The following is a 12905-nucleotide window of genomic DNA, read 5'->3' as shown; positions in this document are numbered from 1 at the left end:
TATCTCCATGGATGATTCTTATGACCTGACTTCTGGGAATTGACTTTTTCAATGACTTCAGTGACTTCTACTGCTTTGCAGTTAAAATTTGTGTGCGTGACGTCATTTCTGCTTTTAGGACAATTGCGTGACTTACCTCACTGCAAAAATTGACTTCTGAACTCACTTATGGAAATGTAAATTTTCTGAAGATTTACTGGATAAAGATCAAATGTGTGCATCTAAGTAGTGCCAATCTTATGTGCCCTGATTCTTGAGTTTTTGATTTCGAATGTCAATTTTGAAAAAGCTCTTTTAGTTCTTTTTCCTTATAGACCGTATGTGTCATAAAATTGACAGTCCGAATCTAACCCAAAAAGTCTAGTGGTCTATTAAAGGACTGGTGGTCGATCTGTCTATCTTTAGTTGTTTCAATTCGTGGAAGGCCACAAGCGTCTATCGCGGCTATTTTCCGGCAATCTACCGGCTATGTTTTATTTTAATTTGGTCTTGGCTTTCTGATGTCGAATATAAAAAGGTGTCAGAGTTTTTTTTCGGGCAATCCGACGACAGTTTTACATTACACTTCGTTGCTCCTTTGGGTTCTCAGACCTATGTTTACAATTTTGAGATTTTTAGCGTGCAGCAATCGCGATCGATTTGTTGTTGTTTATGAAAACTTCTGGATTCGTAGTTATATTTTCTCCATCGTAGTCATTCTATTGTAGCGTTGTCTTTTGTGATAATGCTGTCTAATTTTACAGGAACCTTTCTGACCTTGTGGGCAAATTGGAATGGGCGAAGAAGAATGACGTCACAGTTGAACAGATTGCCAAGAATGGACGCGAGTTTGTGTTGAAGAACCTATCGCCCAATTTAATATACTGCTATTATTACAGAGTACTAGAGGTACGTAAGAAGCATGCGATCGAAGCAAGTTTAGAGAAACTTTAAATGCAATTGAAACCCGTAATTGAGACTAAATGTTTGGTAACTAAAAGTCCACTATTCGTGAATTACATGAGTCGCCCTTTTGTGTTGTAGACATACACATCTCGTCAATATGGAACACCTCAAATGCATGACAGAATGGAACAGGTGACTCAGCCTGAGCATAGCTGCGACTGCGAAAAAATGAATGCCAACATCAGAGACCACAGAAAGCAGAATCAGAATTCCAAGGTTTTATTTTGATCGATGTTTATAACGTACAAGAAAATAGTCTTTGGTTGAATTTCAAAATTCAACTTGTAAGAGAAATGCTCAGATTATATTTCAATACCTCGATCAGCTTTGAAATCAATTTTTATGAAGAGATTGGAAGAAATGATTGCTTAGTAGCAGTGTAAGCATTTGTTGTAAGTTAGTTATCTGTTGTTAAAGGATGTCAGTGCTTGACTTTTTATAGTTATTTTGTAGGTTTCTGTGATTTTTCTGAAATCAATCATTTCGAACTGAATTTTGCATGAACTAAATCCAAAGCCTTTTGGCTAAATTTATCTAACAAAATTTACACCTCATCGCTAAATATGATAGTGAACATCGATCGATAAATATTAATTTCCCAATTTATACCATTTTCACTAGATAAAAAGTACTGCAAAGAAATATGTTCTGTTTTAATTTCTCAATCCTGAAGTTGTCAATCCATGTTCTCGTTGTAAAAATGTAGATTTGTTTTCTGCTCTACTTCTTTCTCCAATTTAATTGTTAGTGGACTGATAGCATTCAATTGTTTTGTTAGATGGAGCTCTGATGTGTTGACTGTGGTTATAGCCAGTGCTTGGAGTACAACATATCACAACTGGTGGCTGCTCGAAGCTTCTTCAGCAGCCTTTCATGTCTTGGTGCCAGGAAAAGTAATCAGCGTTTCAATTATATTGAGCGTCTATAAACTCATTTCAAAAGAAAACAAACTGCTGTACTGACTTTTAACTTTTAAAAATCAAATGGCGTTTTCTCCAGCTATCTGACGGACCAACCGTGTGCGTATAAGCGCGCATGATTAATATACATCAATTAGTATGCTTTAAAATGACAACAGCTCATTGTCATCAGAAACCCTGTTATTTTTCGTATAAATCAGTGAGGGATATAAAAGCATTTAGTAATAATAATAACAAATTGATCATTTTCGGTTATCAAGTAATGCAAAATAATAATAGTAATAATAATTGAATTCGTCTTGCAATGTGTACAGGGAAATTTACATCTAATCAATCAAATGTACGAACTCCTACAAGACTGGACCGACCAGAAAGCCAGCTAGAGGCTTGTTGAAGTCCGCCCATAATAATTGAAATAGAAATGAATATTAATGCAAAGAATAAATGCAAAACACACAAGCACGTCAATAATTACGTAATTAGTTTAAAAAACAACAACAAACATGGAAATAGGATGCATCTTAGTGTGATCATCAGCCGAGAACGGCCACAAGCCCATGGGAGACACCTCTCAGTGCCAATGAAGATGAGTAGTCTAAGTACAGTTCCTTACTGATAAGAATGACATTCGAGTGCTCATTAAAGGCCCTACAACAGTAGTTAATTCCACACCTTGAGCACTGTAAGGCATCCCGCACAAGCATGGAGCCGCCCAAGACTGCATTTCTAAATAAGATGATTGATGTTGGAGGCATTTCTAATTTTTTAAAGCTTTATTTGAATATAACATTTATCAGCTCTAGGTTTCCAATTATGAAAAATAGTTTGGTAATACCCTTCTGTGGCACTCTAGTCTTTCTCTTTATAAACAATTATATTCAACAATTCATAAATATGTAACACATATATTGACGGGATTTTCAAATGATTAAGCTTCTCTGATGTTTTGTAGCAATAACGTCTTCGGAAAATTATTCTGAAAAACCGTTTTTGGACTTCATGAATACGAGCGATATTGCTCTTCTTCACGCAGCCATTAATCAGAACGCCGTATTGCAAGCCCCATTTATGGGTTGGAAGTTTGTTTTGTAGAAATTCACAAGCAGGTTGTTGTTCATCACGTCCCTTAGGTTTTAGGCTATACCGCAGAAACTTTTTAATTTTTACGTACGTAATCAGTATGACTGCGGAAAGATAACTTGTTTTTTGTCTAATCTGATTCCCATTTGTTTTCACGACGCAACAGTTTTCAGTTTTTCTTTAGCAAAATTTGAGGAAGTACCATAAATCTCAGTACCATAGATTTTATTGCTTTAACTGATGCCTTATTACATCCATTGATCAACTCGATCAAGATCTTTCTCAAAACTCGTGATTGCTTGTATGTGGATTCTTTACAATGGCGGTGTCACCAGCAAAGAGTCACCGATCAATTGCAAACAACACTCGGTAGGTCATTAATGTATATCAGAAAGAGAAAAGGTCCAATAACTGAGCATTCAGGAACTCCACATTTGATTAGCTTTTTCATACTAACAACTTTTCTACTTTCATATGCTGGTATGCTTTTCAAGGAAACTGTTCTGCAAGTTATAACAGATTCCGTAGTTTTCCAATTTATCGAGTAATATAACGTGACCAACTCTATCAAAAGTTTTCTGGAAATCTAGAAGAACCACGATTGCATAGTTTGCATCGTTTTTCATATTTCGCATCAATTCAGTTAGCCTACGAGCTGTATTAATAGTACTGAGCTTAGATCTGAAACTAAATCGATTAGCATTGAGCAACTCAAAATTTTCGACGTGTTTAATAATGCGCCCGTATATAATACGCTCAAAAACTTTTGATAGTAACGGGAGTAGGAATATTTGAATTAGGAATATTGGAATTACCGATTTCATTTATATCACCATGTTTAATTATTGGAGTTACTTTTGCAATTTTTAATAGCGATGGATAAATGCCACATTTGACACAGTTATTGAGAATCAAAGTGAGAGAACCATTTATTGTTGAACAGCTTATTTTAAGCATTTCTGAATTTATCTCGTCATGACTAGCGCTACTTTTACTTAGCAAGTTTCCAATCATGCCTTCAGTTTCTGATTGCTGTGTTTTGTAAAAGAAGAACTATTTTCTTCTTTATTGATAAAAAACTTTTTCGGCTTTCCCTCATTTTGGATTTAAATCTGCACCTATGCGTACAAAATACTGATTCATACAATTTTCGGTATTACAGTCAAAACTTTCAGGTAAGGATGGTTTTCATTTGGAGCCAATGAGTTTGACAACTACAGAATGATATTGCTTTGAATCTGATTAATCAAAATTTTTCCTCTAACAGATTCTAAAAGCGTTACGCTTTAGGGCGTGGCATTTTCTTGAGATTCTAAATTGTTCGAAATTGTTGGTTGTCCGATTGCGCACATATAGCTTATACAATTCGTTTTTCCTTCTTGCTGCACAAATAATATGATTCGTTACGCCATTTTTTTTATGCCTGTTTTTTTTGTAGCGGACTAAATCTATCAAAACAGTAGTTGTATCACTTAAAAACTTGATTGCGGTTTCAGAATCAAGACTATTAAAATCATTTTTGCTTAACTTATTGTTGAAGAAAATGAAACCGCAAACTAAATTCTGAATTTTGAAAAAGATCAAGGTTTCTTCTGAATTTGTAGTTTCTCTGCTGGCAGAGAAAATCCAAACAACGAAAAGAGCTCAGATAGCTCATAACAATCTTTGTTACTTTTCAGAAGATCAATATGAAATTCTCCCTCAATTATATGATACCGCAATTACTTTTCAAAAGATTGATTTTTAAGTCTGTCACAATTAAATGTTTTTTTTTTGAAGATTTTCGTTCTTCTGGGACATTTTCTAACGTAGATTGGAAACTACTAATAGACTCGGATGATGATCGATAGAAATCTGTAAATCTGTAAACGTTATTTGTTGTCCGTTTACTGTAGCAAAGTTTGTGCTTTGAACTTCCGCTTCTAATTGCTCCCTAAAACTTATTACTTTTAAAGTCGTTTGTCACATAAATACGTACGCCCCCGCCCCTTGAAACAGGGCTTCGAGAGAAAAATATGTCATTAATTGTGAAAATTGAATAGTTATCAGATTTGTTTAACCACGTCTCATTCACTGCAATAAAATGCGGCTTACTAGAGAATTGCTCAATGCTTGCTTCTAAATTTATAAAGTTTTTTCTTAATGATCGTACATTAGTGGTAACACAAATGACAGCCTCAGTATCCAAAATGGAATGACCCTATGAATTGCTTGAAAAGATAATATATGGATGTGATCTCCGCCAGACATTAAGTATCAGAGCACTCTTCGACAAAAAAATCATTCTCTGAATCAATGTCAACGTTACAAGGTGAAGGAACGTTGGTAACAATTGATTCAATGTGTAGGTGAGGCAACTCCTTGTCATTTTTCAGCTTTTTTAATTGCTAACAATTTGACTTTTGGCGCTAGGACTGCTTATTTTTCTCTTATTCGCTGTAATATTGCCATCATTTTGACGCTGACTACCCTCTGCAAAATTAACATCATTGACTTTGTCTATGATTGAAGATCTTACGAGACATCATTGTGCGATTAATGAATCTGAATCTTCCTTATCAACTACTTTGTGGCATTTTGGTTTACTTCCAAGTCTGACAAAAACTTGGGGTGCGAAATGAAACGTTGACGTTTTCAGACCAGGTCCTTTCATATAATCCATTACATCAGCATCTCTTTTTGTCAAATTTTCATTAAGAGATTAAGGCTTCAGATATAGGATTGTGCTGATCTCGCATTGTTTTCGTCCCAACGCTGGGTCCTTAATGTCGTAGCGAACAAACTTAACAATGGATGCCGGGGCTGACTTGTTTTTCGTTTTAGACCTAGTGGTTGACAATAACGATACTATCTCTTGGCACTTTAATATTCAGTTCCCTGCAGAAAAAGGAACACATCTTCCCAATAATCTTTTCCTTGCACTAGCGTTAAATTGTTTAAAACAATACTTGCCTTCGACGAATATCTTTCAATATCATTTACTTTCTTTTCTAGGAATTGAACTCGCGAAGTTAGCTTGACAATGATTGCATTTTTTTCTTCCATTTCCTGAACAAGTTTTTACAAAAAACCAGCGCGAGGTCATTTGAGTTTTTGATATCGTCTCTTTTGTCTCTCAGGTAATTATTTTAGCAGCTCACAGATAGGTTATTAGATTAAGCAGGCCGAATCTGAAACTATTAAATAAGTTCACAATTCTTAGGCCAGTAATAGGCCTAAAAGAAGTTTATTTAAATAGGTACATTGAATTTGAACAGAAGAAAAAAAGCACACCATTACATGATTAGCTGATCCGTTTTCAGGCGCCTCACAACGTTTAGAATATCTAGGAACTGTTTCATTATGAAGCCAAAACATTATTACTTTAATAATTAAACAATAACCATGATCGGTTTGAACCATGAAAACGGTTTAATAATTGTGTACGGGGATTAAAAGATCGTACATAGAGGAAATAACTTGAAAAGTCCTGGTTGTCAACTGCAGTTTTCTAAACAAATATGGCAAAAATTTTTGACTTGCTTATTTTTAATTTTCAAATTCGTTTTTACAAACTAAGTAAGAAAAACTAACAAATTCCACACTTTTTGATCCCTCAACCTCAATCGGTTTGTTAACAACGCAATCCAGACGCATTGTTGTTTTTCTCTTTTTGTTTACCCTGTTTATCGTTCAAATTCTTTCGACTCTTAGGTACTTATATCAACAGTTTCAATACTTTGTGTAAGTGTAATTCTCTGGCTGAAAATTGTTTATATTTTCTCCTTAGGTCGCTTACTGAGTTGAACTCTCTTCTATTGAAAATTATTCTTGTTAGATTTTTTCAGTATGTCAATGAAATATCTGGCTATGCCCAGACAAAGTTTTCACCCATCAGTACACCATATCGCACTACCAGTTGAGCTAAGCTTTTAAAAAACTGAACCATCCGATTTAAGCTAAGAAAAATTTTTTCATTCTATAGAAAAACCAGTGGATTTTTTTAAAGTTTTTCCTTAACAACTTCAATATGATTTTTGAAAGACATTCCAAGATAGTGTATTCAATAACGTTTTCACTTTTTTATCGATGCCTAAATTTTCTTATTAGCGATTTCCGAAAAAAAACATGGTCTTTTTTTCTCAGTATTGATTGCTAATTTGTTTTTTTAATTAACCATTGGTTTCATTTTACTAATTGAGTTTGATGTTTCATCATATCTTCAGCTCAAGTTGAAGTTTCAGTCACTGTATCGTCTGCAAAAGTTATGGTGTTAGATTGAGGAGTAGTGAAATTGAAAACATCTTGCATAATGTTCAAATCATTCAAGTATATTATAAAAAGCTGAGGACTGAGTACTGAGCCCTTGGGAACTCCAATATCAACCAAAGCAGTAGCCGAAACTAGTTTTGTGACTTGAACAAACTGAGAACGGTGAGTTAGGTATGACTTAAGTATATTAAAAACGTGACCTCTCACATCATTATTATGACTTTTGCCGAACAGAATTGAGTGGTCGACTGTATCGAATGCTTCTTTGAGGTCCAGGAATGTGCAAGTAGAAATAACGGAATTATAATTTTTGTTGCAAGAGTTCAATCAGAAAAAGAACATTGTCAAAAGTACTTCTTCTGGTCCGGACTCCAAACTGAGGTCTTGTAGTTTATATTTAACTAACACTGAAATAATTCCTTTCTGAAGCAATTTTTCAAAAAATTTTTCTATCGCTTGTAGTGATAAAATAGGCCGAAAACTTAGTGGAATACTTTTATCTCCAGATTTTTGAAGTGGGAAAATCTTTGCATTTATAAGACAATCAGGGAACGCGCCTAGTAGGAAGCATTCCTTGAACCTTTTCGACAGAAATGGACTGAGCACATTAGAAGTTTTCCTGTTGCTGTATTAATTCAGGTCATAACAGTGCTCGCTGTACTTTTTTGGAGCTTTATTTTTGACTTCAAATTCATCCTTGTTGGTAATTTTTGAGAAACATGGACTGTCCTGTTCGATCAAATGTTCGCAAAGAAATTTGAGTTGAATGTGCATTCAGTTTTCTTCTGATTGATGAAAAAATTATTTTAATTGATCGACTTCCGAGCTATTATCTCGGTTTTCATACTTTTTGTCTGTTATGTCATTGTAAATTTTGAAGAAGTTTCTGTTTTTGTTTGCTGCACACTTTTCAATATGATTTCAAGAATTTCATCATTTCGGACAGATCATTTTGTTTTAATTGCTGCCATAGAAGGAAGCTAAATTTTTACTGAAGTAAAAGTTTTCCAATTTCAACCAATTTCTTGTGTGAATAATTTTCTTTGTTTCTGAATCTGGTTTTTTGTTCATTTGCAGGAAAAGCGAGTTGTGATCTGTTATTTTTCTTCTGATCTGGTTTATATCTGATGTGACATTTGTAAAGAACAGGTCAGCATAAAAATTGAATTCTTTGTTTCCCCTGTTAAGAGATTATCCTTTACCAATTTTAAATCAAAAGATTGGTCAGTTCTCTTAAGCAATTTTGTTGGTTTTCTTTGGAGAGAAAGTTCCCATTAAAGTCGCCGCACAGTGCATGCAGACTTTCTGGACCATAATCAAGTTGTTCCAAGTAAGTACCAAGAACGTCAAAAAGAGCAACCTTAGTGGAATTCGGCGATATGTATGCACAATTCAATGATAACAATTTTCTCAATGCTCTAGCAAATACCAATCGTAGGTTTAGAGATCCGCGTAATTCATACATTTTTCGTATAAAAATTGCAGCACCTCCGCCTTTTCCTTTTTGCTTGAAATTAGATCATCAAGTTCATCTATATGGAAGATGCTTGATAGGATATTATCTTTAAGCCATGTCTCTTTTAAGCAGATTGCTAAATGTTTTTCTTCAGAGACGCAATTTACAAATAGAGTTGATCAAAATTTTGTTTAGTGATTTATTGAACGTATGTTCTGTAGCATTATAGCGTGCTTGGTTTTGCCCAAATTCATTTTTTTTCTATGGTGACCTTGATAGAAATAGTTCAACTACACAATCTGAGCACTCAACTTTGACTGACAAAAATCTGCAACATTTACAAGTCCAAAACTATTTTTTAAAAAATTAGAAGGGAATTTTCCGTGCTTGGTTAATAGTCGTTTTTAAAACCAAAAGACTAAAGTTAATTTACATGATGTCTAGTAACGCTGACTGGAAAAGAAGTGGGTCACTCCCGTAAGTGAAAATGTAATTTTTTTATTGAATGAACATTTATTTTAGTTTGCTTGCTATGTTCCTTGTGTATTATTTATTGGGTTCCGCAAAAATAACAGAACCTGTCCCTCATCTCAATGCTCTTGTTTTGAAGTTATTGACCGCAACAATCATAGTCTTACGTGAAAAGTTTTACCGATTTATGCTTCTTGTTGAAACCACGCCATCTGAGCACTCAATTTTGACTGACAAAGTCTTCAACATTTATAAGTTCAAAACTATTTATAGAAAAATTAGAAGGGAATTTTCCGTGCTTGGTAAATAGTAGTTTTTGAAACAAAAAGACTAAAATTAACTTAAATGATGTCTAGTAACTCTTACTAGAAAAGAAGTGGCTCACTCCCGTAAGTGAAAATGTAATTTATTTTTTGAAGGAACGTTTGTTTTAGTTTGGTTGCTGTGTTCCTTATGTATTAGTTATTGGGTTCCGCAAAAATAACAGAACTTGTTTTCATCTTAATGCTCTTGTTTCGAACTTATTGACCGCAAAAATCATAGTCTTACGTGAAACGTTTTTCCCAATTTCTGCTTTTTGTTGAAACAACGCTTTAAAAAAGTTTTTTGAGCAAGCAAGCACGAAGAATTTTTTGGCTCCTTTCATTTGCTCACATTAAACATTTTTTAATTTATTTTCAGCCTACATCAACAAAGTTTAATATTTGTTTCAAAAATGTGTTTAACAAATAAATACGAAACAAAAAAATTAATGTTGATGTATAAGTATCATCTGTTCTCTTTTCGTTCTGCGCTTGTCAACACGTCGTCATTGAAGTCAATTTTTTTTTCGTTTCATAACATTTGGATTATCCAACCCGTCAATCTCAGTAAATCTTACGAATTCATTTTTTCCTCCATCAGCCGGGGGACATACGATCAATAAACTATCCTTCCTGTTGGATCTCTCGGTGCACGTAAGGGATTATTCGTGTTCTGCTGTTGCTCCGACTAACAATAATTCTTTCTCGTTGACCGACTCGATGTTTTAGGTCTCTATCTGCATTGGACAGATTTCGTACCTCTTCTTCACTATTACTAACAACATTTTGCGCTCCTGCAGAAAGACTAATTCCAGATCGCTCCTTTTGTACACAACTTACAGTAAAGTAAATTTTGAAAGAAGATCAATTGGTAAGTCTAAACTCCATCTCGGGAGAAATCAGATTGCGCAGTTTAAAAGGTTTCAAGAGGTCATTCTTCCTGTTAAGGTCAACCGACTGTTCACTTTAACGCTCTGATTTACTTGTAGAAACGTTCTGCAAAAACAGTCGAGCGCCTCTATTGAAGATTCATGTTTTATTGCCGCTCTTATCTTCTCAGCAGGCTATTATTGCGCAATAGTTTAGATTGTTATGAAAAATAGGAGCGCAATAATAGATGGCTGAGAAAACGACTGTCCATGCAAGCTCTCAGATGTCCTAGGTAAGAAATTGGAGAAAGAACATCAATTTCGTATCAATTATATTAGTCCTGTTGTCTTTTTAATGGATTTTAATTTCCGCAAAAAGTTTAGGGGCTTACGATGGCGCCAAAGGAGTGGTCATACTAACTGGTTATTAGTTGCTCTCGAACGAAGTTTGTAGCAATTTTATTAGTCCTGTGGTCTTTTTGTGCAATTTTTTCGTGATTGATTTTTGACCCTTTTGACTTTTTGTCCTCAAAACCGGGATAAACAGGTAACTCCCGGATGGCATTAAGTTCTCTTAGAGCCTTTCGGCTTACTAGACTCTAAGTGTGCAATTTGCTGAAACACTTTTTGAGAGACAAAAATTGTTGGTGTGAAGGGCGGTTCTCGGAGTTTGACTCTCCTCCTACTTCACCCTCTTCTTTCCTGCCTATCCTTTCACCGCTCGCCAGCCGTTTGAGAGCCATTCGTCCAACGTTAGTTGGTTATTTGTTGCAGAAGAGTTCAAATGCACTGGGAGCTTCCTTTGCTTAACTTAGATTCGAACAGGTCTGTCTACTCTTTTCTCTTTAAAATTTTGATAAGAAAATGTCATTTAAGGATTTTTTTTACTGTTTTTAACTGAGTTGAGAAACGGTTCGTTGGTAGGTTTTTTCTAGAGACCTCGTAAAGTTTAGGCTTGGACACTGTTATCCTAGATTTTACTGTTTTATGGAAAAATAAATGAAAATGCGGTTTATTTTAGGTGTTTTTTGTCAGTTTTCGGTACCAAACGTGCCGTGCCGCCCCTAAAAAACACTGAGAACTATTTTCATAATGAGGCTGTGTATTCTTGAAAACTCAATTACTGTAGATTTGAACACTTCAATATCTTGCTTGGTGAGCAGGAAAGGTTGATTGAAACTGCAGGTCGCCTTTTCGGTTGCTTATCAGGCAAACTATAATTTTTTAAGACTGTTGTATTCTACAAAGTTTTCATAAAATTCCTGTATGGCTTTTTATGATTGATGATTTTCTTTTTTCTTGTCGTAAACCAGGGAGGTAATCTTTCTGATCTTCTCAACAATGGTCTCCCTTTTGACACTTAGTGGAGAATTGTCTCTCCTTCTAAACTATACTCAATGTTATATTACATAATATTCGAGATTTCCTCTTTAGTCTACAGTTGAGATAAGTTCTCATTGGTGAATAATTTGCTCGCTTTCACTATATTCAAGAATTGGCTCCTCTTTCCCTTCAGTCTTTTTTGCATCACAACCGTTTTCGCAGAATCTTCGCCATAATTTTACAAGTCGATTTTTGCCTGATTACCCATTTTCTTAACCATGTGATCTGGTCTCGTGTAGTTTCTGCATTCAGATTTCAATCAGTAGGTTAAAAAGAAAACAGAAAATCCCTAATGGAGGTCTCGTGTAAGATTATCAACTGATTGATTTGTTAAACTGCTGCTTAATCTGAACTATTATAGTTTGCTGGTCGCAATTTGTGTGCAATAATTGGTTATTAATTTTTGTTTATTTATTATAGCTCACTCTAAATGATTGAATTTTAAATTGTGTATAAATCATTTGAAAATAAAATTTGTGTAATTTTTTTCACTGAGGCTATTGATGAGTTTCCAAAAGGTACAACTGGCTGGATCGGATCATTCATGTAAGGATCTCAATACTGAGTGCAATACACTGCAATCTTTGAAAGTAATCAAATCTTTGAAAGTAATCAAAACGAATTTCTTCATTAATTGAGAGGAAGGTTGTTTATGCTCAATCCGAAAGTTTCTTTTGATGTTTGAGAGCGATTTTGCTCAAAGTTTGGAACTTAATGTTTCCTACTTTTGCCTCAACTATATTCAATAGCAGCCTACTGAAGCTTGATAGATATAATTAATTTTTTTTACAAATGATAGTAGTCTGCAGGAAAGAACTTCAGCTGGAGGTCGTCTGTTTGGTTTGTCCAAGAACCCGAATTACCGGTCACCTGACTTAGCAGAATTCTGGAAGCTCATCCATTTTTTGAAAGAAATATGCATCGATATTTTCCCTAAATTAGTTGATTTTGCATGTTTCATGCGTTAGTGCTGGTCCAGTGCTCATCGCAATCACCCTTCCGCCCAATAATCATTTTTGCAGCTTTTACGAAATAGTCCTATATGACATTGACGTGGCATTTTAAATGGTAATATGTTCAAGCATAAAATATACTATATTTACGTCCTGCTGAGCAGCTAATTAAAAGTATACATCAAGAGGGCTCATTGGTTAAAAAAATTGCCATACTGTAATATATTCTGTCCCCGACTCCCCTTAGTTTGCATTTAACTTTCGTTTGAACGTGC

General features: G+C 34.7%; 1 protein-coding gene across 2 annotated transcripts in view; it reads left to right on the top strand.

Moving 5' to 3' along the window:
• The window catches only part of LOC142340969 (protein O-glucosyltransferase 3-like), a 72539-nt gene that overhangs the window by 35340 nt on the left and 24294 nt on the right, over nucleotides 1-12905 (top strand). Inside the window, exons 8-10 of one of the 2 annotated variants that reach the window (XM_075391772.1) lie at nucleotides 744-888; nucleotides 1024-1161; nucleotides 1756-1838. In XM_075391772.1, coding sequence (XP_075247887.1) covers nucleotides 744-888; nucleotides 1024-1161; nucleotides 1756-1838 — 366 coding nt within the window. Of the gene's footprint in view, nucleotides 1-743; nucleotides 889-1023; nucleotides 1162-1723; nucleotides 2314-12905 lie in introns of those variants that run through there. The other variant, XM_075391773.1, reaches the window with a different exon arrangement.

Source organism: Convolutriloba macropyga, chromosome 6, assembly GCF_964194025.1.
Source record: "Convolutriloba macropyga chromosome 6, txConMacr16.3, whole genome shotgun sequence".
Taxonomy (NCBI): Eukaryota; Metazoa; Xenacoelomorpha; order Acoela; family Convolutidae; genus Convolutriloba; species Convolutriloba macropyga.
Note: the sequence above shows the minus strand (reverse complement) of the source record. Positions and strands in the feature narration are given on the sequence as shown.